This window comes from Drosophila erecta, unplaced genomic scaffold, assembly GCF_003286155.1.
Source record: "Drosophila erecta strain 14021-0224.00,06,07 unplaced genomic scaffold, DereRS2 tig00000021-arrow-pilon, whole genome shotgun sequence".
Taxonomy (NCBI): domain Eukaryota; kingdom Metazoa; phylum Arthropoda; class Insecta; order Diptera; family Drosophilidae; genus Drosophila; species Drosophila erecta.
The window spans coordinates 14,257,081-14,278,028 of record NW_020825198.1 but is presented as its reverse complement, the minus strand read 5'-3'; the positions used below and the strand labels follow the sequence as shown (position 1 = coordinate 14,278,028).

General features: G+C 46.2%; 2 protein-coding genes across 14 annotated transcripts; one reads left to right on the top strand and one right to left on the bottom strand.

Moving 5' to 3' along the window:
• Positions 1 to 79: 79 nt before the first annotated feature.
• On the bottom strand, positions 80 to 18,108 carry LOC6545529. 11 transcript variants are annotated; one of them, XM_026977447.1, is made up of 8 exons: positions 18,041 to 18,108; positions 16,779 to 17,001; positions 10,477 to 12,945; positions 9,624 to 10,177; positions 9,289 to 9,487; positions 2,576 to 9,174; positions 2,322 to 2,510; positions 80 to 2,258 (listed from the first exon to the last, which is right to left on the bottom strand). In XM_026977447.1, exons 3-7 carry the CDS (start codon positions 12,330 to 12,332, stop codon positions 2,326 to 2,328), a joined length of 9,393 nt encoding a protein of 3,130 aa, XP_026833248.1. In that variant the 5' UTR covers positions 12,333 to 12,945; positions 16,779 to 17,001; positions 18,041 to 18,108; the 3' UTR covers positions 80 to 2,258; positions 2,322 to 2,325. The 11 variants fall into 11 exon arrangements, with proteins under 11 accessions (XP_026833248.1, XP_026833242.1, XP_026833244.1 ...); XM_026977441.1 differs by having other exon boundaries at positions 17,716 to 18,102; XM_026977443.1 differs by having other exon boundaries at positions 16,779 to 17,024; positions 17,813 to 18,102.
• Positions 18,067 to 20,823, top strand: LOC6545634 (GATOR complex protein NPRL3). 3 transcript variants are annotated; one of them, XM_026977451.1, is made up of 3 exons: positions 18,067 to 18,187; positions 18,551 to 18,694; positions 18,760 to 20,823. In XM_026977451.1, the coding sequence occupies exons 1-3, from the start codon at positions 18,120 to 18,122 to the stop codon at positions 20,456 to 20,458; spliced, it is 1,911 nt and encodes a 636-aa protein (XP_026833252.1). In that variant the 5' UTR covers positions 18,067 to 18,119; the 3' UTR covers positions 20,459 to 20,823. The 3 variants fall into 3 exon arrangements, with proteins under 3 accessions (XP_026833252.1, XP_026833253.1, XP_026833254.1); XM_026977452.1 differs by lacking the exon at positions 18,067 to 18,187 and adding an exon at positions 18,298 to 18,393; XM_026977453.1 differs by lacking the exon at positions 18,067 to 18,187 and adding an exon at positions 18,306 to 18,327.
• The last annotated feature ends 125 nt before the right edge of the window (positions 20,824 to 20,948 follow it).

The window sequence follows — 20,948 nt, the reverse complement described above, 5'->3', positions numbered from 1 at the left end:
CGTCAAGTGGGGCAAAAGGATCCGTTATCCCAAAAATCTGCATATTGCTACCTGAATTAAATGAAAGGCAATTGGTATATTTTCATTTTAATTTCGTTTTATTTGTGTTTTTTTTGTTTATTGTTAAAGAATCTTATCAATTCATTTGTAATGTATTTTACAGACGAAGCTTGTTTGCCGACTTCTTTAGGCATGCTTGTGTTTGTGTTTAGTAAACAATTAACGTGTTTAATTTACATCAGTTAAACCAAGGTATACTTATGACTAAAACCATTATGCTTAGACTTACAATTCAAATTCGCGCTTACAAAGAATCTAGGTGTAGAGTACAAATTATTACGAGTAGGTATTTCCATCCAAATAAGTTATAAATAATTTCGTTTTCCCTCTATGCTATAACTATCAAAAACTATTACGAAAATTACGAACTCTTCTCCATATTTATGTTTTATAGATAACTAACAATAGGTCTAATATAGGTCTTGTTTGTATTGTACAGCGCTAAAAAAAATTAACAACATACTTTTCATAAAATCGGCTTAGTTAAATATTTTACACTTACGCGGCGACCTTATTCATGTAGCATATGCATATTTACAAAAATAAAAGTTCAATTAAAACTAAAAAGCGCTTCGCCAAAGACCACCTGCATGATTTCCGTGTAAGAATTAAAATTGCATATGTACAAAGTTATATTGCCCCTTAAAAGAGAGTGGTAAACACCTTTTTAACTTATACGAAATTTTGTGTCTAGTCTATTATCCGTAACAAATCCTATCTGAATCGATTACAGATCATTTTTCACAGGGTCCAAAAATTAGTTTCTTTCTATTTTCATGTCCAACAATCCAATTTTGTTTTGTGTGTGCGTATTGGAAGTAAACAATTGGGTATATTTCACTGTGAAGATTGAAAAATGCTGCAACAAGGAACATATCGAAAAACGCCTATGAAAATGTAATTTTGTAAAATTAACCTGATTAAATTACGCAGCATACAACGTTTTCGGGCACATCCCTCGGTGAGCATTGATCAGAATAAAATCTTGTTGTAAACCTAATGACAAGCTATTTATCAAACAAAATTATGTTACAATTAATTTGTGAATATTTTATTTTAGGCGAAATTCGAAAGATAAAAATAATTAAGCCTATTTACGAAAATGGCTACGGACACTTTCTGCTGCTGCCTCTATTTACATTTTTAACGCGATCCATTAGCTTAATTTCATTCAATTAACCCTCGCTTTGTACTCTTTTTAACTTACATTACTTGCTTAATAAGACAAGTATTTTTTATTTTCATCCTTTTGGTTGCTCTTGTTTGGGTTTTAAAAATATTATGTACAATTTTGTTAGTCCCGGATTTTGTTTTCTTGGTCTTTCTAACAATTATATATTTTGTATTATTTGCCAAGTTCTGTTCTAGGTAATGTGTTTTTAATATTGCTTGCATTTTTTAAGTCTGGCTAAACTGCTTTTTGGGTAAATATTGTAGTTAAGTGTGATTAATATATACTTTTTATTTCTACGATTATAAGTAATTCAAAATGTAAACGAAAGTGACACAAAAAAAAATATTATGTAGGGATGGACCCTCCGCGCATCTACTTTCGGCTCCTCTGCAATGGCGACTACGGAACTTTTCAGGATAGATTCAACTTAATAACTAAAAATACATATTCAAGTAGTAAATAAGCCAAGAGTGGTTTCTAACATCTTTACAACTTCAAATTTGGCTGCCTAATCTGTATTCTATTTGCTATGTAAGTCTATGCTTATATCGCGCTACATAGGCTCTATTTATAGGTGTCTAGCATATACACGTGCATATATATATATCGTAGGTTCCTTGTTTATAAGTAGGTTAAGCGGTTTGATTGCTGTGACATAAACGATACTATAAAGTAACTAAGTAATTTAGTTAATCTTCGTTTTCCGTGTTCCCAAACTCTCTTGCTATGCAAAGTGTGTGTTTGTCTCCTAATTTACTTTCATTGATAGCATTTGGCTTGCTTGTCATCTCCTGATTTCAAATCACATTACATACGGGTATGCAGCTCATACTATATGCGCGTTGTAATTGTTGTTATAACATAGTTTGTAAAATCAAAGAACGGGATGTTTAGTTGTTGGGTACCGGGTACGCTATTATCAGATACAGAAAATTGGAATCAATTTGCAAAAAGGCGGCCTTCGTTGATGCTGTATTACTATTTTGTTGTATTGCATTTTCTGGTCAGTACTTTGTTTAGTTCGCTGTGGATTGAAATGCGTTAAATTAAACGTATTCTGCTTGGGGCTTTCTTAGTATTCACATACCAAATCAGACACCATCGCGCCTGCTCGCTGCTGTGGTAACTTTCTCCAAGGCACCTGCAGCGGCGCCTGTGCCCAGCCGCTCGATGACCCGCGAGTCACAGGATATTGTCCGCTGCAAACACCTCGATCGCTCGCTCATCTTCTCTTGCTGCTGCTCGAGTAGTGTGGGTGCAGCATTGAAGTGTCCACCTGCAGACGATAGTTGGTTAGAGTTGTTAACCCAAATATATAAGGGTCAAATATAATGTACTTACCCTTTGGCTTATCATCAAACATGTGAAGCTTTTGCGCCGTACTAAGTATGCTATTCACCGTACTTAAGGTGGTAGCCGCTGGATCCACTATTGCATTCTTGGATTGCAATCTTCCACCAGCGACGCCCAAAGCTTGCTGCAAATGATTACCGCTGCTGCTTCCGCTCTTGTTGCTGATGCTGCCTTTGTTGTTGTTCAGATTGTGGTGAACGTTTTGCTGCGGGTGGTGGGCACTGATCGAGTTGCGCCGCTCACGAATCGCCGCCTGATAGCGTTCCGGCGACTGAAGCGAACACTTGTTAATGGTCTGTGGCTTGGCAAAGCAGCGATCCTTATTGGTGTTCGTTGGTGTTGATGGAGTGGTAGGAGTTGTGGGCGTTGTAGGCGTGGTAGGCGCCGTATCTACCGATGGACGATGGCGCATCCGGTATTCGCTGATGGAGAGCTTACGTTTCGGCATGGGGGTAGGGTCTGGAACCGTGAGCATGGGATTCAGGCGCGGATCATGGCTGGCAGTCCTCGTATACAGTTTTAATGGAGTGGTAGCCGGGGGTGGCATTTCCAGGGAAGAAGCTGCAACTTTAGCAGGAGGCGTTACTGCTGCAACTCCAATGGGTTTTACTGCCGATAATGCTGCTGTCTTGGATTTGGTAGACTCCAGATATTCGGCCAGACTGGGCATGGTGTTGGTGACGGGACTGGGGCTGCTAGTTGGCGTCGGAGGATCCTGCAACTTGCCGTAGATTGTGTTGTAGAAGGGAAGCGACGCTACCTTGGTCGAGCAATTGTTAACCATTGGTTGCGTTGCATGAAGCGGTGACGGCGTGGGCTGGGTTATCAATACTGGGATAGGAGCAGCCTTGGGCATCGGCATGGGCGTTGGCACCGATAGAGGACTTGGAATTGCTGCCGAAATTGGAATCGAGTTTGCAGGCACTGGTGTCGGATGAGCAGGCTTCTGTATGTGATTAATCTTTTGCTTGGTGTCCTTCTCTTTGTCCTTTTCCCTTTCACGCTCCTTGTCCTTGCCCTTTTGCTTATCGTGCTTTTGCTTCTCCCGATCCTTTTTCTTGCTTTTCTTTTTCTCCTTCTTTTCCTTCTTTAAGGCAGCCGCAATAAGAGCCTGCTGCTGCCGGCTACCACACATGGACTCTCGCCTTCGGCTAATAGCATTAAGTTTGCCGCTAGCAATGGCAGCCGCCAGACTCATAGCTCCGCCACTGGCTGGGGTCGCCTCCTGGTGGTTATTCTCCTTACGATGCTGCTGCTGTTGTACGGCCGTGGGCACACCAACCACTGTGGGAGCGGCCAGAGGCAGGCTAAGCCCCTTACTGCTGTTCAAAAGGATGCTACTGCTTAGGATCTGACTGTTAGGCTTTGTAAGCTCCTGCTCGAAGTTGGTCTGGCGCTTCTTAGTTGTGGGTGGAGTTCCCTGCAACGGCGATGGAGTGCCCACCGGAATGGGAGTGACTGGTGTAATACACATAGACATGGTGCGGCGCCTCATTTGCTGCTGCTGCTGCTGTTGCTGATCCACGTTGTTGTACGCCGTGTGCTTGGTCTTGCCATTCGCAGTAGCTGCTGGCAGACTAGGTGGAACTAGGACCGGCGCTATCGAGGATTTGCTGTCTGGCTTGGATGGCTGCGTTGTCTTTTTCTTTGCATCAACAATTTGCGTAGTGGAATTAACATTAACTGCCGCCTTTTGCTTCTCCTTTTCCTTCGATTTTTTCTTGTCCTTCTTCGACTTCTTCAGCTGCTTCTCCTTGTCGCGCTTTTCATCCTTATCCTTGGATGATTTCTTCAACTCCGTGCCACTACCGCCACTGCTGCTATTGCTCTTCTGATTGGAGGAGGCGGAAGTCAAAGCTGCGGTAGCCTTTTTGTTTCTAGACTGCAAATAGGAAATGTTGGCTGCATGGAACGACAGCAAGCGTTCCTGTATATCGTGTTCGGTGAGATTTTTGGTACTCGAAGGAGCAGTTGCGGCTGTAAGTGACGCCGCAGCAGTGTTTGTGACCGCCGAAGTAATGGCATTTGATGCAGCTGGTGTCGGAGGACCTGAAACTGGAGGCACTGTTACTACTGACGTTGCAAGTACTGGCTCCAGTTTGGGCTTCTTCTTTTGCGGTTCATCCTCCAGCTTAAGAGGGGGTTTAGTCTTGACTGCCACTTTGCTCACATCGAGCAGAGTTGTCGCAGCGACTGCTGCTGCAGTTGTTGATGCAGTTGCAGTTGCTGTAGTGCGTAGCAGAGACTCGCCCGGTTTGGGCTCCACCTTCGTGGGCTCCTTTTTAGACACTATCTCTTGACTTGGCTCCACTTTAGGCACCGCTTTCACTAAGGTCTTTTCCAGCTTCGGTTCCACTGGGGCGGGTTCAACTTTAGGCTGCTCATGTTGTTCTTGGTGTTCTTGAAGCTGTTTAATTTCCTTCTCACGCTGCTCTTCCTCTTCGCGCTTCACCTTGACCATTTCCTCGAACTTATCGCATGCCTGGCTCTCCTCTCGTTCCACATCGATCTTGACGTCATCGGCTGCAGCACTTGTGTCCTCCGGCTCGATCTTAACCAGATTATCCTCTGCCACTATTTGATGAGTACCAGGGCTGGGTGATCGCAGGATGTCCACGTCGTCATCTTGCTCTTGCTGGTGATTTTCTATCTCCACCTTCAAAGCAGTCATGGCGACATTCTCTTCTGCCTCATCCTTAGGCTCCCCTATCACGTCGATATGCGGCTCATCAGACTCTACGTTCGTTCCATTGCTTACCACCACCAGGCGCCTCTTCTTTAGCGGAGTACTAAATCCGTTCGCCAGCGGAGAGACAGTCGGTACCGGCTGAGGAGAGGGAGTGGCAGTTACCGACTGATTTTGTGGCTGCTGAAGTTCATCGACTGGTGTGGTCTCTTCGCTGATGGCTTGTCGCAACCAGCGCTTCTTCACTGACGAATTGTTTTGCAGTGGTAGGTGCAGTTGTTCCCGAGCAGGAACAGCAGTTGTGGACTCTGCCTGATGTATAAACTGTTCAACCTTAAGTAAAGCCGGCGCTGGCAAGGATTGGCCTTGGGGTTGGCGTTGAAGCTGCTCACGCTCGCCGTTGATTTCGCTCATAGCCGCCTGCACGAGACTGTCCAAACCGGATGCGTGCTGCTGTTCTGTCTGCTGGAACCAACTCGACATAAGCGACTTCTTGGTTTTGGCTCCACCGGGCGGGTATTTGAATTCGCCTAGAGAAGGCGACGCCGTTGCCGGTGCCGGTTGCTGCTCCAGGGGTCCCATAGCGGCCTCAATTAGCAGACAGGCACTACTCACAGAGGCTGGAGTTGCTGGCAGTGAATGTGATTGGGATGATGGCGACTTAAATGGTTCGTTGGGGGAGGAGTTGTTGTGGGCCAAGGCCAGAAGAAGACCTGCCGCCTGATCCTCGGATCCGCTGTGATGCGACTGAGGATGCTGACCTTGATCCTCCGATTCTGAGTTGGTCAATGCATGAGACTCTCCATCCGACTCCACCACGATACTCTTTCGTCGTTTGTTGTTGCTGCCGCCCGAGCCCAAACCATTTGTATTGTTATTCAAGCTGCGACTAACCTTACGCTTCTTCTTGTTTCGACGTTGGGCAGCTGCCGTCGCGGAGTTAGTACTAGTTGGCGTCTCAACATCCTCGCTAATGGAGTTTGAGCTACCACGCTTGTTGGGCGAAGCGGGCGAGTTGCTTGCCTGCCTCTTGCCACCGCTGCTCTGGCGCGTGTCCTTCTTACCGCGAGCTTCCTGCTTCTCCATTTTTTCAATCGCTCGCAGAATGGCCTCCAGCTTGCGATCCTCACGCGACTGCTTTGGCTTATCCTTGGCAGGCGTTCGTGTTGTGGGAGTGGTTGTGGTACTTGCCGACCCATCATCGTCTTTGGATTCCGCTGACGAAGGAGTTGCTGCTGCAACTGAAGCAGCCGAAACAGGCGTCAATGGCTGCTGCTGTTGTTGTTGGTGATGCTTGGCAGGCGTTTTCTTTCCGCCGACCACCGAGGATTGAGCACTGATCGTAATATTATTGTTGCTTATCACTGGCGCCACACTTTTAGCGGGTGAATTCAATTTGGTGGGCGTAGTCGCCGGAATTGCCTGTGCTCCCGCTCCCGTTGAAAATACTATCTGCGGCTGGTGCTGTAAGGGCTGAGTTTTTTGCTGACGCTGTGGCGACTGCGGATAGTTGGGCTGCTGCGATTGTTGTTGCAGATGTTGGGATTGCTGTTGTACTGTTTGCTGATTATGTGGTTGTTGATGCGTATGTTGCTGTTGCGGCTGCGATTGTGGCTGCACTGTTGCCACTTTAATTGGCGTCACGATATGCGAAGTGGGTGTGGCATGCAGTGTTTGCAACGCACTTACTGCCATTCTAGCCTCATCCGCCATTTGCTGTTGTTGCTTCTGCTGTTGCTGCAGGAAGTGTTGCTGCTGTTGCGCACCGACCACATGTTGCTGTTGTGCCACAAGAGCATGCGGCTTTGGCGATTGCTGTTTTTGCTGCGGTTGCCGAACAAAATAGGTGGCCATGGGCTGCTGCGCAGCTGCAGCTGCTGCTATAACAGCCAAGGGCTCCTGACTTTGCTGCGCTTGCTGCTGCAGCAAAGAGGATTGCTGCGGTTGCGGCAATACCACGTGGGCTTGCTGTTGTGCTGCTTTTGGCAATTGGGGTGAAAGCATAGGCGTGAGCATCGGTGTAGGAAGCGCAGCAAGGATCTGTTGCTGATGCTGTTGCGTTGGACTGCGTTGCAAAAGCGACAATTGTTGCTGCGGTATCTGTTGCGGATGCTGCTGTAAGGTCGGGGACTGCATCTGGGTGGGTGTCGGTGAGGGAATGGACACCGACGGCGAAGAGGACGAAGTGCAAATACCAGAATCGTGCAGCACACTGGACATGGACACAGAGCAAGAGTTGTTGCTGCTGCTACTGCTTCCACCGCTGTTGTTGCAGTGCACTCCCGGAACTGGCGCTGTCAGCGATGACGCTGTCACAGATGACTTAAAGCCCAAATTCAATTGTCCAAGTTGTGGACTGTTTAGGCCCATTTGACTGCTCTCGCCGCTGGAGGAAGTGGAACGATTCCTGGAATTTGGCAAAACAGTCGCTCCAGCCGCCGCCGCCGCTCCCACGCCCAATCCCATGGTTAGCTGTATGGCTGCCGCACTGTTAGCAGCAGCTGCCGCAGCCGCTGCTGCTGCCGCCTTGTTTCGATGACTGCTCCTGGGCTGGGCGGGCGGAGCTTGGAGCTGTTGCTGCACGGCCAACGGTAGGGCGAAGATGCAATCACTTCCCATGTCGCAAGCACAACGCGTACTTGTTGGCTGAATGACTGCAGCGTGTGACTTCTTCTGCTCCACCGCCGCCAAGTCGTGTGGCTCGTGGCGGATCGTGATCTCCGTCTGGGCACGTATGTGTGTTAATGCCACTATATACAAATGCAGCGTTCCCTTCTCGAAGTAGTGCTGCAACTCAGCATTCGGTCGGCAAGATCGGCGCACGAATCGTGCATCGTTGCCATAGGTCCGTGTATCCACGCACACCTCCGGACCCTTTAGGTAGGATGGAGGTTGCTGCGCCACTTGTGGAACACTTCCGTCCGGCCGAAGGGTCTGCATGGGCGCCTCCACACCGGGCAGCTGGTAAAAGAATACAAACTGTCCCGGAGTCTTGTGCGCCTTGAAGCTATTAAGGTAGTTGCTGGGCGGCGGTGTGTTCATGTTGACGGTGGGATTCTGGGTACGGAACTGGGTGGTCAGCATGTACTTGCCACGTAACTCGTGGATGGGGGCATGGGGCGCCAAGTCAACGCTGCTAATTAGCACCTTGGCGCCTGCATACGGAATAAGCTGTGCCCTTTGCTCAAGCTGCTCTGTGCTGCCAGCAGTGGAGAGTTGCTGTTGAATTTGCCGTAACGCCTTGTTCTCCGTGTTTTGTATGCTCTGCAACAGGCTGGGCTGCTTCTGGATGGCGTGCAGGCGGGCGCGAAGTTCCGGCGAATAGTGGTTGGTCACTGCATACTCGTAGTTCTCGATCCACTGGCGCAGATTGGCGGCATGCTTCTCGGCGGCTGTTAAAGCGGGACTGCTTCCCCCTCCACATGATCCATCTCCGCTAGACTTGCTCTTGCGTTTGCTGCTCTTCTTGCTGGACTTGCTGCTGCTGCCAGTGGGAGTACCGCTTCCGCTGGTATTCTTCTCTGCGCCCATGCCAACACCGCTCTTTTTAGCTTTCTTTAATGTGGAGGTACTTCCCGAATTCTCTTTGGTTTTCTTCGACTTCTTCGACATGCCGGTGCCCGTGGCAAATCCTCCATTAAGGCCAGAAGTCAGCCTGTGCTGGAGTTCCTCAGATATGGCCAATCCACTGCCGAGTCCACCGCTAAGCGTTGTTCCCGCTGCCACGGCCGCACCATTAGCCGCTTGAGTGGCCACCAGCAGCATGTGCTCCTTGCGCTTTTGACGCTGCAGTGCTCGTGCTCTCGCCTTGTCCACTGCACGTGGCTGGCAAAGTTCACACATGTACTCCTCCGGGATATTTTGGCGGTCGATGCCCATACAGTCTACATGTTGCCAAGCCCTACAAAAAAGAAATCAGGTTTATCATGTACAATTCTTTGGTAACCAATTCAACATGTTAAGCAATCTGATTGCCTTTAAGTTAGAGTATGTGAGTTACGACAATGATACTTACGAGCACTTGTCGCAGCAGATCATATACCCATCGTCGTGGGTTAGTTCGCATATGCAGCGCGTTACGGAATCGTCCTCGGCCTCAGCTTCTGGTGCTGTTTCAGTCTCCTCTCCAGGATCAATATCTGCGTTGGCTAATCCCATCCGAGAACTGCTGCTAATAGCAGAATGGGCATCATCGTCAGCTTGGTGGCGAGCAACTGAGTAAACACAATTTATTAGGTTAGTATGAATAGTACATAAGTAATTGCATAGAGCTTAGTCTAAATATTCAATATAATTCATAGTTTCGACCCTGTAAAGGATTTCACTACAACTATATTTTCATTTACTTACTTTGCTGACCAAAGTAGCTGCAATATCCGCCTACCGCTGTAGGCGTTCCCTGGCTACCAGCCACGGTGACGCCAATACCGCCTAGGGACCATTGCTGCGGCTGCTGGACCTGCTGTCCTGCGCCAGTAATCGTGGCATCACCAGACGCTTGCTGAGCCTGTTGCTGTTGTTGCTGTGAGGCGTAAGTGTGATCCTGCATGATAGCATGCAGCTGCTGCAGACGTAGATCCTGCGTCAGCACGGGCACCGGGCGCACCTCTTCAATGTACAGCTCCTCATCGGTGGCACTCAGTTGATTGTGCCCCAAAGGATGCGATTGCTGTGGCTGTTGTGACTGCGCCGGCGGTTGGGACGCAACCTTGGCCAGAGCTGGCGAAGACGGTGGTGCTGCCTCCACGTGGACTGGAACGTTCACTGGTGTCAGGTGTAGCGGGGTAGCTGGCGTTGGAGTGGTCGTGGCGAATCCGCTTCCACTGTTACTTCGCGGGCCTGCGAGATTGCTCATACTGGTGCTTTGGCTCAGGTTATTGCTGCTACCAACTATGCTATTCACGCTGCAATTAGGGAATTGTAATTAGGAATTGCTGTTTGATCTCTTTTGAAAATATCACAACACAATTTGAACTCCGCCATAGACGAGGCTACTTTTACTGCGACTGCAATAAAACTACTGACTAGTTGGCCGATAGTTGTAAATAGAAACTTTGACATTAGAAGATAACTATCGATGTTAAATTGAGAATCGATCATTTGACTAATAAATCGATTCTAAATCGTTTACATTTAAAAGTCCCTTTTGCCCCTTTTTATTGCAATTATTTAATTTTATTTATCCCTAAATCATTACACTTACCCGTGCTTATTGTAATACTCGATGACCGTTGGGGCCTTTCGCCCGCCACCAATCACATCGTGCTGCAGTTGCTGGTGATGCTGCTTTCGTTCCAGAGACACCGCCCTGCTGCTGGGTGCACTCACAGACTGACGACGAGCTGCGGTTGCCGACGACATGTAGGAGGAAATGGCGGCACTACCACTGGCAAAGCCGTGCGACGAGATGCTCACCGACGGCGTTGTGGCCACTGTAACGGGCGGCGTCCCAGTGACCGTAAGGAACGAAGCGGAGGAGACAGGCTTTGTGCCGGCTGCCTGGTAGTGGGCAAGCAACATATTGCCGGATGGATTTCCCCCCGGACTACTGGCGGTTGCCCCGTTGCTGCTGCTGTTGCTGTAGATGATTTGGGTGGGAGGGGGCATGTTGCCGCTGGAACCGGTGGCCGGAACCTGATGGAATCGCTGCTGCTGCTGGCTAAACGATTTCTGGGCCATACTTTGCAGGATGCGGGCAGACAGTTCATCGGTCATCTGAGTTCCATTGACGATCATAACATCGTCGGTGATCAGAGAGGAGTTTGCTACCGCGTGCTGCTCATTGTCGCTACTCCCGCTACTGTTGTAGTGGGTGCGCTTTGTTGTCTGCTGCTGTTGGGGGTGCTGCTGGATGACTGTGCCATGTGAGTTGACAAACTTAATAGTTCCTACGCCGGCGGCCTGAGTCTGCTGCAGAAGATATCCTCCTCCGGAGACATTCGGCGACGCTTTGTGCTGCAGTTGCGTTCCCTGCGGCAGACTGATCTGCTGTTGCACATACTTGTTATTCACTTTTGTTACCTTCGCCGGAGTCGGCGTGGTGACTATTGACTGTTTGGCGTAGGTAGTCTGCTGCTGCTGTTGGGGCAATGCAGCAATGGACAGGGCAGTCGTCTGTTTCACAAACTTTGCCTTGGCCCCCGCCTTGTAGGTTTGCTGCTGCTGCTGTTGCGTGATGAAGGTTTTTAGCTGCTGAGCCTGTAGTTGCTGCTGTTGTTGTTGCTGCTGCTGCTGCGACATATTGCTAACACTCTTGACCGTGATCTTTTGGTTGGCCTTTTTGAGAAGAGCAGCATTGCCACCCAACGTTGTCGCCGTGGCATTCACATACTTTGGTTGCGCCGGCTGCACCATTATCTGCGACGGTGATGCCGGGACGTACGACTGGAGACGGGTTGCCACTCTGGAGCCCAAAGTCACTTTCTGCAGGGTAGCATGCGGATGTTGTTGTTGAGGCTGATGTTGCGCCTTGAATGCGCTAATGCTACCGAACTTCTGGGGCTGCTGCTGCGCCTTAGCCGGCGACGCAGTCACATACGGCAGACTCTTGGCTCCCAGATAGTTGAGTTGCTGCTGACCGGCTGCTCCTTGGACTGGTGCCTGCTTGGAGAGCACAGTGAGATTACTAAGCAACAGTTTTGAGTTGTGCGGCGGCGCCGCAGCTGATGCGTCGATGATGACGTTGCTGGTGCTACCGTCCGTGGTCACAATCTTGTATATCTGGGGATTGATTATCTCCTGACTGGAGCTCCCTGAAGTGGCTGCCGTCGCTGCTAAAGCTCCGGTTCCGGCTGCTGTACGCACCGCGTACTTCTGCGACTGATTGATCGACTGAGACTGGCTGGCGCTAAGGATCTGGCGCGTACTGATCGACATGCGACGTTGCATGATGCGCAATTGTGCCTGTGTGGACAGGCTGCTGCCATCGATGACGATATGTGGGGGCGGCGGCTGGGGCCCACTAGCTACTCCGACGCGATTTATGCTGCTGGTGCTGCCGCCGCCACTGCTGCTGACAGCAGGCTCCACGAAGACCGCGTCGTGACTGGACATGGGCATGGTGGTGGTGCTGCGGCAGATTGGTCCGCTAACTAAAATTAGACGTGTGTTTACAGGAAGGGAGCCTTGGTTCGGCTTGAGAGTTCACTCTTTTGGTAGAGTACGGTTTCGGTTTCGGTTTAGTTTCTATTTCACAACACTACTTCACAGATAAAGCCGTCATATTGCTGCCGGTTCTGCTGATGCAGATTCTGCTCCTGCTGTCGCTGGGCCTTTGTTGACGTGCCCCCAAAACATTGGGGGCTCAATGCATAACCTCTGGCTCTGGCACGGATGACGGAAGCTGAAACTCCCAGTGGTAACGACTGTAGACGTAGGCGATGGTGCGCGCTCGATTTGCATAGACGGTGTCCAACTCTGTGCCACATCACATTGTCAGCCATCACAATCATAACGCTGGGAGAGATTCGGCAACTTCCTTTGCGTGCTCCCCGGCTTCTTCGCTTTTGCGTCCTCTGCTTGACTCCCTGTATACGGATCCTTATCCTAAAGCTGATCCTATCTAGCGAAAATAATAGTCCCGCCCAATTGATATTGCGTTGTTGTCCGTCGTTGTATGTGGGATATTGAATTCTTTGGATACGGTCCTTCCATAAACGATCTTTCGTTGTATCTGCAATGAGCAAACGACAACATAACTATTAAATATGTGCAATACAGAAACAATAACAATAAATTATACAGACTTAAACTGTTAATATTTAGTAATTTGGTAAACAAACAAATGTAAGTTTTTGTTACAAAATAACTAAAGCAAAATATTAAAACAAGGGTACACTTTTTCGGATGTAAAGCTACAATTTTAAATTCTAATGTACCACGGGTACATTGCCATTATCGATAAAAATTCATCGAGGCGCTCATCTCTATTATCAAGGAGTAGCGTTGCCAACACCAATTCGGATTTGAGTTATGTAACAAAATAAAAAGCACAGCACTGCCAACGGGCGCCAAAAATGCGCATGCGCACTTTAAACATCAATATCCGCGTTTATTATACGTATGTACTTTCGTCTACGCTTTCGGAATGTGCTTCGTGGTGGGCTGCTGCACTTGCTGTAAACTTGAACGCAGCATCAGGGAGCGGAAAAGTAGAAAAGCAGCGAAACAGCAAAGCAAAAACTGTGCGAAAGGTGGGCCAAAGCAAAAGCAACAAAGGGATTGTGCATTGTTTACACTTGTGTGCGTGTGCCTGAATATGTGGTTGTGTAGTGTGACCCCCCTGGCCAATAAAAAAAGCACTAACAACGTTTAGAACTTGTGCATTTGGCTTTTGTGGAAACAAGTTTTCCTATTTTGCTTGTTTATCTGCGCATCGCTAAATGGCTAATGCAATTTTCCAACGCAACATGAGTCCCAAAGCGATTAATAAACATAGGGCTATTTTAGTTAGTATGCGATAAGCTTTGTAAAGGTTATGATATTAAACTTTATAGATATAATCGTATATATCTATTTATGTAGATTATCCCATTTACATATGTCTGAACCACGCTTGTTATCTAACGAATTTCTTGTTAATAATGTAAAGACCTGTCATTTTCTATCATGGAAATAAATGTAGCATAGTATAGTTAAGGTGTGTCGCTTTGTGAACGTGTTTAAACGCTTACACCTCAAAAAACAGCCTCTATTGCCCGTTTCTTAAAGATGTCAACATTTGCCAAGTATTGCACCCAATTCTCTAATTCACTAATTTACTGCATATTACGGGCGTTTGCCCCGTCTTTCGCATTGCAAAGCGGAGAGCCAAAGCAAAGCAGAGCGAAAAGTGAATGCACTAATTTCGCCTTGGCATCCGGCGCGGCATTCATCGCTAGTTGTTTCTTTCTTGTTTTTTGTTGTCGTTGGCTTTTCAGTTTCTTGTATCTATTACACATTACACAGGCCACTTGCACTTGGGTATATCTGCCATATCCCACCTGCGGGTGTGTGTGCGATTGTGCTGGCTGCCAATTTGCGCCTATTGTAGATACAGTTTCTAATTGAAACAGAGAATGGGGCGCAGCGCAATTGATTCCCCAATTGAATAGTAAATCTGGGAAAGCGAACGCTTATGTAACCTTTCGTTTACTGCCTATAGATTGTGGCATACATGATGCAATTATGTAAAGCCCGTCAGGTTAATCGATACAACTTCAAGCTGCGTTTTGACAACCCAAGGAAGTTGAGCTTAGAACTCTTTAAAAGTGGCTGTGGTAAGCATTTCTCGTTTCCGTTTCATGTTTCGTTTAATATTTCTCAATGAAGACAAGGGGGGCCACAAAAGATAACGCCGCACATAGGGGGGCTGGGGCTGTAGTAAATTTTGATTTGGGTTACAAACACACACACTAGCATCTACGCTTCATCTCAACATTTAGAATCTTACAACGCTCTTAGTTAAAAATACACATGCGAGAGAGGGGCGAGGGAGAATTTGGTTCTCTCATCATCGCAAAGAAGGTGAACTACACTCACAAACACACACATGAATGCGAGTCCAACCCTACCCCAACCCCAACAAAAACTACAGCAGAAACAACAACATCGACAAGTAAAATGCGCGCCATAAACAAATTACACACAAGCTCACCAAATAAGCCCCATTCGCGCCCATTATCGGTTCGTGGGTGTGAGCAAGACAGCAGCAGATCCCCGTAAATCGTGCCTGCAAATGCACGTTGAAAACTTATCGCGCACACACAAACACATGAAAAGTGGCCACGGTGCTTTCGTACAGGGGCGCATCCAGGGGGGATAATTTGGGATATATGCCCCAAAATATAATTTTTGAGAAATATTAGAGAAATAATTCAAATTTTGTTTACAGTTTTCTCTTAATTCAGAGAGCTCCGCAAAAATGATTATAATTCTGCAGTGTTTTCGTGACGTTTTTGTTGGGGGTTTCTTTCCGTTGCTATGTCTTTTTGTTGCATCGCTAGATGAAGTAGAACAAATACAAAGCTTATCGAGACTCACTGACGCACACATCCAATGAGTGTGTCGAAAAGAGAAAGACTCCTATTGTGATCTTCGGAAAAAAATGAACCTACAATTAAAAATAGTAATGCTGCTCATATTAGTTTGTTGACCAATGGACTACGTGACTGCACAATATCAGGGGTATTGCTTTGGCTGTACTTTCATTGACACAATCCCCAACCGTAAAATGGGCTTTAGTTTTTGCATACGAGCAAGTTTACAATGTCAACTATTTAATTGCGTCTTATTTCTTATTCATATGCCCTCTATTTCTGGTCTGCCTAATTCGGTCAACTACTAATCAAGAACTGGGGATGCACGGGACTTAATTTCAAAGATTATGAATATTGCACCATTAAACAAGAATCTGAGCTGGGTTTGTGAGGTGATTTTAGGGTTGTGGCAGTTTGGTTCGGTGGCGCGACAACCCTTGGAATTATCGAATGCTTAGCTTTCGCGAATTTACATTTTTTTCGATGGTCTTGTCTGCGCTGCGCAGAAAATGACGAAAACCGAGCACAGGCAAAAAAGTTGTCTATCAACTTTTGCTTTCATTTTGTGGCGAAAATTCGCGCGTACAAAGCGCAAGGCATAAATAACAATTGCAAAAATCACGTATGCGCGAGGAGCAGAACAGGAACATTAGAGCAATACCTGTAAGCGAGAGCGAGACCACAATAGCTCCGCTCACACACACATACTGTGCAATGTTAACTGCGACCAACTTCACGGCGTACAGGCGTGTAAGCGCTAGAACACGCAATAAAAAGTTTGACGAAAACAAGGCGAAAGAAAAGAAAATAAAAACTATATCGCTCTATGCTAACATTCTGGATAATGAGAACAACATGGCGTCGTCCATATTGTTTAACAAATTCTCATAAAGTTTACTTTCTCTTATGCGGTAGATTTGTTATTAAGTTCTTCCGAGATTAGCTGATGCGCATGTCAAAATATTGGTAGAAACAACAAAAACACTGCACGGCATACACATTGCAATAAAAATGCGACGGGGTGTGCCAATTCGAAATCTGATTTTAATACTGATTTAAATAATTTCCTTAGACACTCGAGCAAAACAAACTAAAAACAATTTGAAATTTAACAAAACAATTGCTTTGGGCTGGCAACTCTGTGCGTGGGGCATTATTACGCACATCTACCTTCACGTTGCACAAAACGGAATCGAAAGCAAAACAAATGAACCCGCGAACGTGTGCGAGCGAGCACACCATACAGACGGCCAGTGGAAAAAAGAATATGCAATCAAATATGGCGACACACAGTACACAGTATGCAAAAAAAAGGAGACATCAACAAATGGAATATTTATTTAACTTTCTCGAATCAAAATAAAATCTGAATTATAATTAGTTTTGAACCGATTTATATGTAATCCCATTCGGGTCTTTTTTTTCGTTTCAATATAGGTTGCCGATTTGGGCGCGCACTCACACACACTCACACACTAGTTTTACTCACCGTTTACTCTGTAAATTTTGAGTTTTCACTTCATTTTGCACAACTTAGTTTAATATGACAGCAAGCTACGTGGGTTTTTTTTATCTCGAAACTTTATATCTCAATTTTAAAAATACAAATTGGATTTGTATACACTTTGACACTGGTTTTTTTTTGTTCCGTTGCACATTGTTGATTCGCAACATTCAAGTGATGACGCGACGGCGTTTCGAACGTTTACTACCTGCACAAATCAAAATGTTTCTACTTTGATTAATCAATTTTATTATTATTAATACCGTATGGCACAAGAAACAGAAGACAAAACGCGCAAGAAAACACATACACTGGTGTTGTTAATGACGTGTGTATGAGCGAGACGACTAGTCGGTTCGGACAGAGCGAATAGCTAGTGTGACCGTTCTAGCCTATGGACAAGACTTGCCAACTGCCTATTATCGCCTATTTTATTTTGTTCGCCTTCCCTGCTTCTTCTTGGTTTTTGTGTTGCTCTGTTTCCCTGTTTAGCCTATTACTACTGCGCCTGGCCATTCCGAAATGCTGTACGTACATATTTCGATTTCGCCTTTCCGCCTATTCGTTGATACCCACACAAACGTATATTTGTGCATGCCTTTCTACGTAGGTATGTGTAAAATTTATACACACGGATGTTGGCGCACATATACACAAAAAGTAAAATAGTTATGTTATTAACTATTTAACCACCAGCTATTTACACTTTTAACACTCATTAATCAAATTTGTAAAAATACAAGGATTAGATACAGAAACGTAGACAAAATAGAAAAGGGAACTGCAAGGAAATGACAATTAGTTGAAATCAACTTATTGGCCATCTATCGGCCGAAGACTATGAAATTAATTCAGAATCGAACCACACAGTCAAGTAAACTATACTTTTTTGTAGAATTAGTTATACTTCTCCTACACTCACACAAATATTATATATATATGTATATATAGACCGCGGCTAGTACACGTTTAGCGTCGTCTCGCTCCCACCTACGCTCCGCACGTATTTTGCCTCTCACAATGTGTGTGTTTTCCTCTTTTCCAACACGCTAATAAGAAATCGTCATTTTTAAAAGTGCTTTAACAGCCAAACTAACACGTTTCACGGGGTAATTTCATAGTTCTGCGATTGCCGCGCTCGCATACTACGCTCCCAGCTATTTTCACAAATTTTTTGTTGACGTTTCGAGCACAATTTCCACGCGTTTTGCTCACAACTTTCCGCTTCTAAAAAATTAGCGACTGACCAACCGAAGACGGTCACACTACAGCGGGGCGATAGATCATTATCGCTCGACCAGGGATTCTATACGATGAGCTTTGCCGATGTATATCGATTGCAATAGCGATACCGTTCATCGTTTATGTTTTTCCTGTTTTTGGACCTTTAAATGGTAAATTTTTAAAATGTTTTAAAAAGGTCCTTTGTGTTGCAATTAAAAATTTGTTTTGCATGCAAAATTAATATTATCTATGCCAATATTTTTATTAAGGTTTTGGCATTTTATGCAAATTTAAAGAGAGCCACACTGCTGTAAATATATTCCTTTATTTTACATTTATTTACTTTGCTTTAATTTCTTAATGCAGTCAGTTTGAGGTACTCTTAAGACACTTAAATAGTTGTCCACGAAGTTTCTGGAGCAAACTCCGATTCAGAAAGACTATCTGGAAACAAAGCAATTTATGCGTTGACCCCCTGACCCCAGCTGATAATAGAAATATTCATATTTTAATTTTACCTAATTTACCTTTAGGACAAGTGCCATGGAGACAAATGTGAATCCCCTGGCTGTAATCTTGGTTTACTTCGACAGCAAGGGTGATCGGTTACTGTACAGGTACCCCTACCAGACTCTTGGCCAAACGGAGGTGTCCAACGACGATCAGCGGAAGTCGAGGTACTTTTGTATAAAAAGAGGCCCAGGTTTTACTATTGTATAAAAACTGATGTATTCAATCACAGAAAGCGCAATCCCTATGCCGTGGCCAATACGGACGATCTGGTGCAGACGTCCACCCACTTGGGCGCTGCCAAGAGCCAAGGACAGCTCCAGGGATTCGCCGACGAGGTCCTATCCGCTCTTTTTGCTGTTAAACCACAGCTATGCAACCAGAAGTTTGAACTCAAACTGAACGACGTGCGCTTCGTCAGTCATCCCACTCTGATTCCGCACAAGGAGCAGAGAAGTGGAGCAATGGCCAAGCAGCAGATGCTCATCAACATTGTTTTTGCGCTGCATGCGCAGGCCAGCTACTCGATTGTTAAGTGCTATCACGAACTGAGCAAGCGCCTTGGACTGGCGCTGAAGTTCGAGGAGCAGCGCAGTGGCTACCTCACCGAGCAGACGGCCCAAATGGCTCGCACCCACGACGAGCAGCAGCAACAGCCGCTGGAGCGCACACTGGAGCTGATTGCAGAGCGCTGTAGCTTGGCACAGGCCTTGCGCTCCATCTTCCACGATCTTTGCACCACCGGCCTGCTGAGTACCTCGCTGAATCACAACCTAACTCTGTGCTTCTGCCTGCCCGCTAAGGCACACCAGCTCCATAAGAAGGGCAGCATGGTGGATCCAGAAACCATAGATCGCTGTCTTCGTGCACTGAAACCTTATCATGGAATGCTGCTGCTAGTGGACTTCGCGGAATTGCTTGACTGCGTTCCACCGACAGGGGCACGAATGCTGTGGCAACTAGTCGACGCCTACAACCCACTGATAAGTCTGCAGAGCATGTCCTCCAATGCAGACTTGAGCATCGAACATGTTTATAAGCTCGTCTCGCATTTAGTGTACTGGGCTAAGGCCACTATTATTTATCCCCTCTGCGAGACAAATGTCTATGTGATCGCGCCGGATGCACCTTTGCACACGAAGTCCCATCTAGTGGAGAAGTTCTCTGCCCGTTTTGCCGGCATGTCGCTGTTCGAGGTGATCTCGGATTTTTCGTTACCCACCTCGATTGGGCACCTAACCACGCCCTTGCAGCAGCCGGCGCGACAGGGTATTCTCGCACAAATGGTGATTTGGATGCTGCAGCACCATCTGCTTATGCAGCTGCACACTTACGTTCAGTTTATGCCCAGCGAGGATGAATTCGGAGATTCGGCCTCCTGCAGCAATCATCTAAGGGATGCCATTAGCGATGAAGAAGGAGAGCAAGAACAAGATGCGGACGAGTTGCATGGCTCCATGCTTAGCATGTCCAGTCATCCGTTGCCAGTGCCAGCGGTGTTAGTGGGCGGACATCGACGGGACGTGTCCGAGGACCATTCTTCACTGGCCTCTGACAACATCGCCGTGCAGCCATCGTCCAGCCACAAGTCGAATTTCAGCATCACCGCCTCGATGAGCACGGACAATTGCGACAGCCTCGATTCCATGGAGGATGAGCAGAAGCTAAAGGAGCTGCTGCAGGTCTTCAGCGATGCGGATCGAGCCGCTATCCGTCGAATTCCCGCCTCTGCCAATGTGGATGATCTCTCACTGCTCGTGAAGCTGTATCAGATGGGTTACTTTAAGAGCGAGCACCACTTAGAGGAGATCATGTACTTCGAGAACCTGCGCCGTTCACAACTGCTGCAATTGCTGGATAAATTTAGGGATGTGCTTATTATCTATGAAACGGAAGATCCTGCAATTGCATCCATGTACAATACCAAGTAGATTGGGCCGAATTTGCATTCCTAGAAATTTATGTTGAATGTTTTTGTTTAGTTAAAGAATATAATCTATAAAATAGGTGTGTATTTAAGTTTGTAAAGTTTGCATAGCAAGTTAATTTACGCTTGCAAACTAAATGTATCGTTATTTTTTTTTTGCAAGCAAGTTCTTAAATTCAATTTAATTGAATTCAATTTAATAAACTATTCTTTTTGTTTAAAGTATTGATTTCATAAAAAAGTTACATCAAATACAAATAATTATAAATATGAGCGTACAATTTTAAACGTTGCGCCTATTGAACAGGTTCAAGATATATCGATAAGTGGAGAATATTTTGTTGCTCTAAGAGCCAGACTTAAAGAAAAATAAACCACAAAATAAAAACACTTTCATAATAAAAAAAAGCTCTGCTTAACATAAAATAAACAATTTCAAAACAATAAAAGCTGGCAATAATATACAAAGCAAACTCAACTGATTATGTAGATTT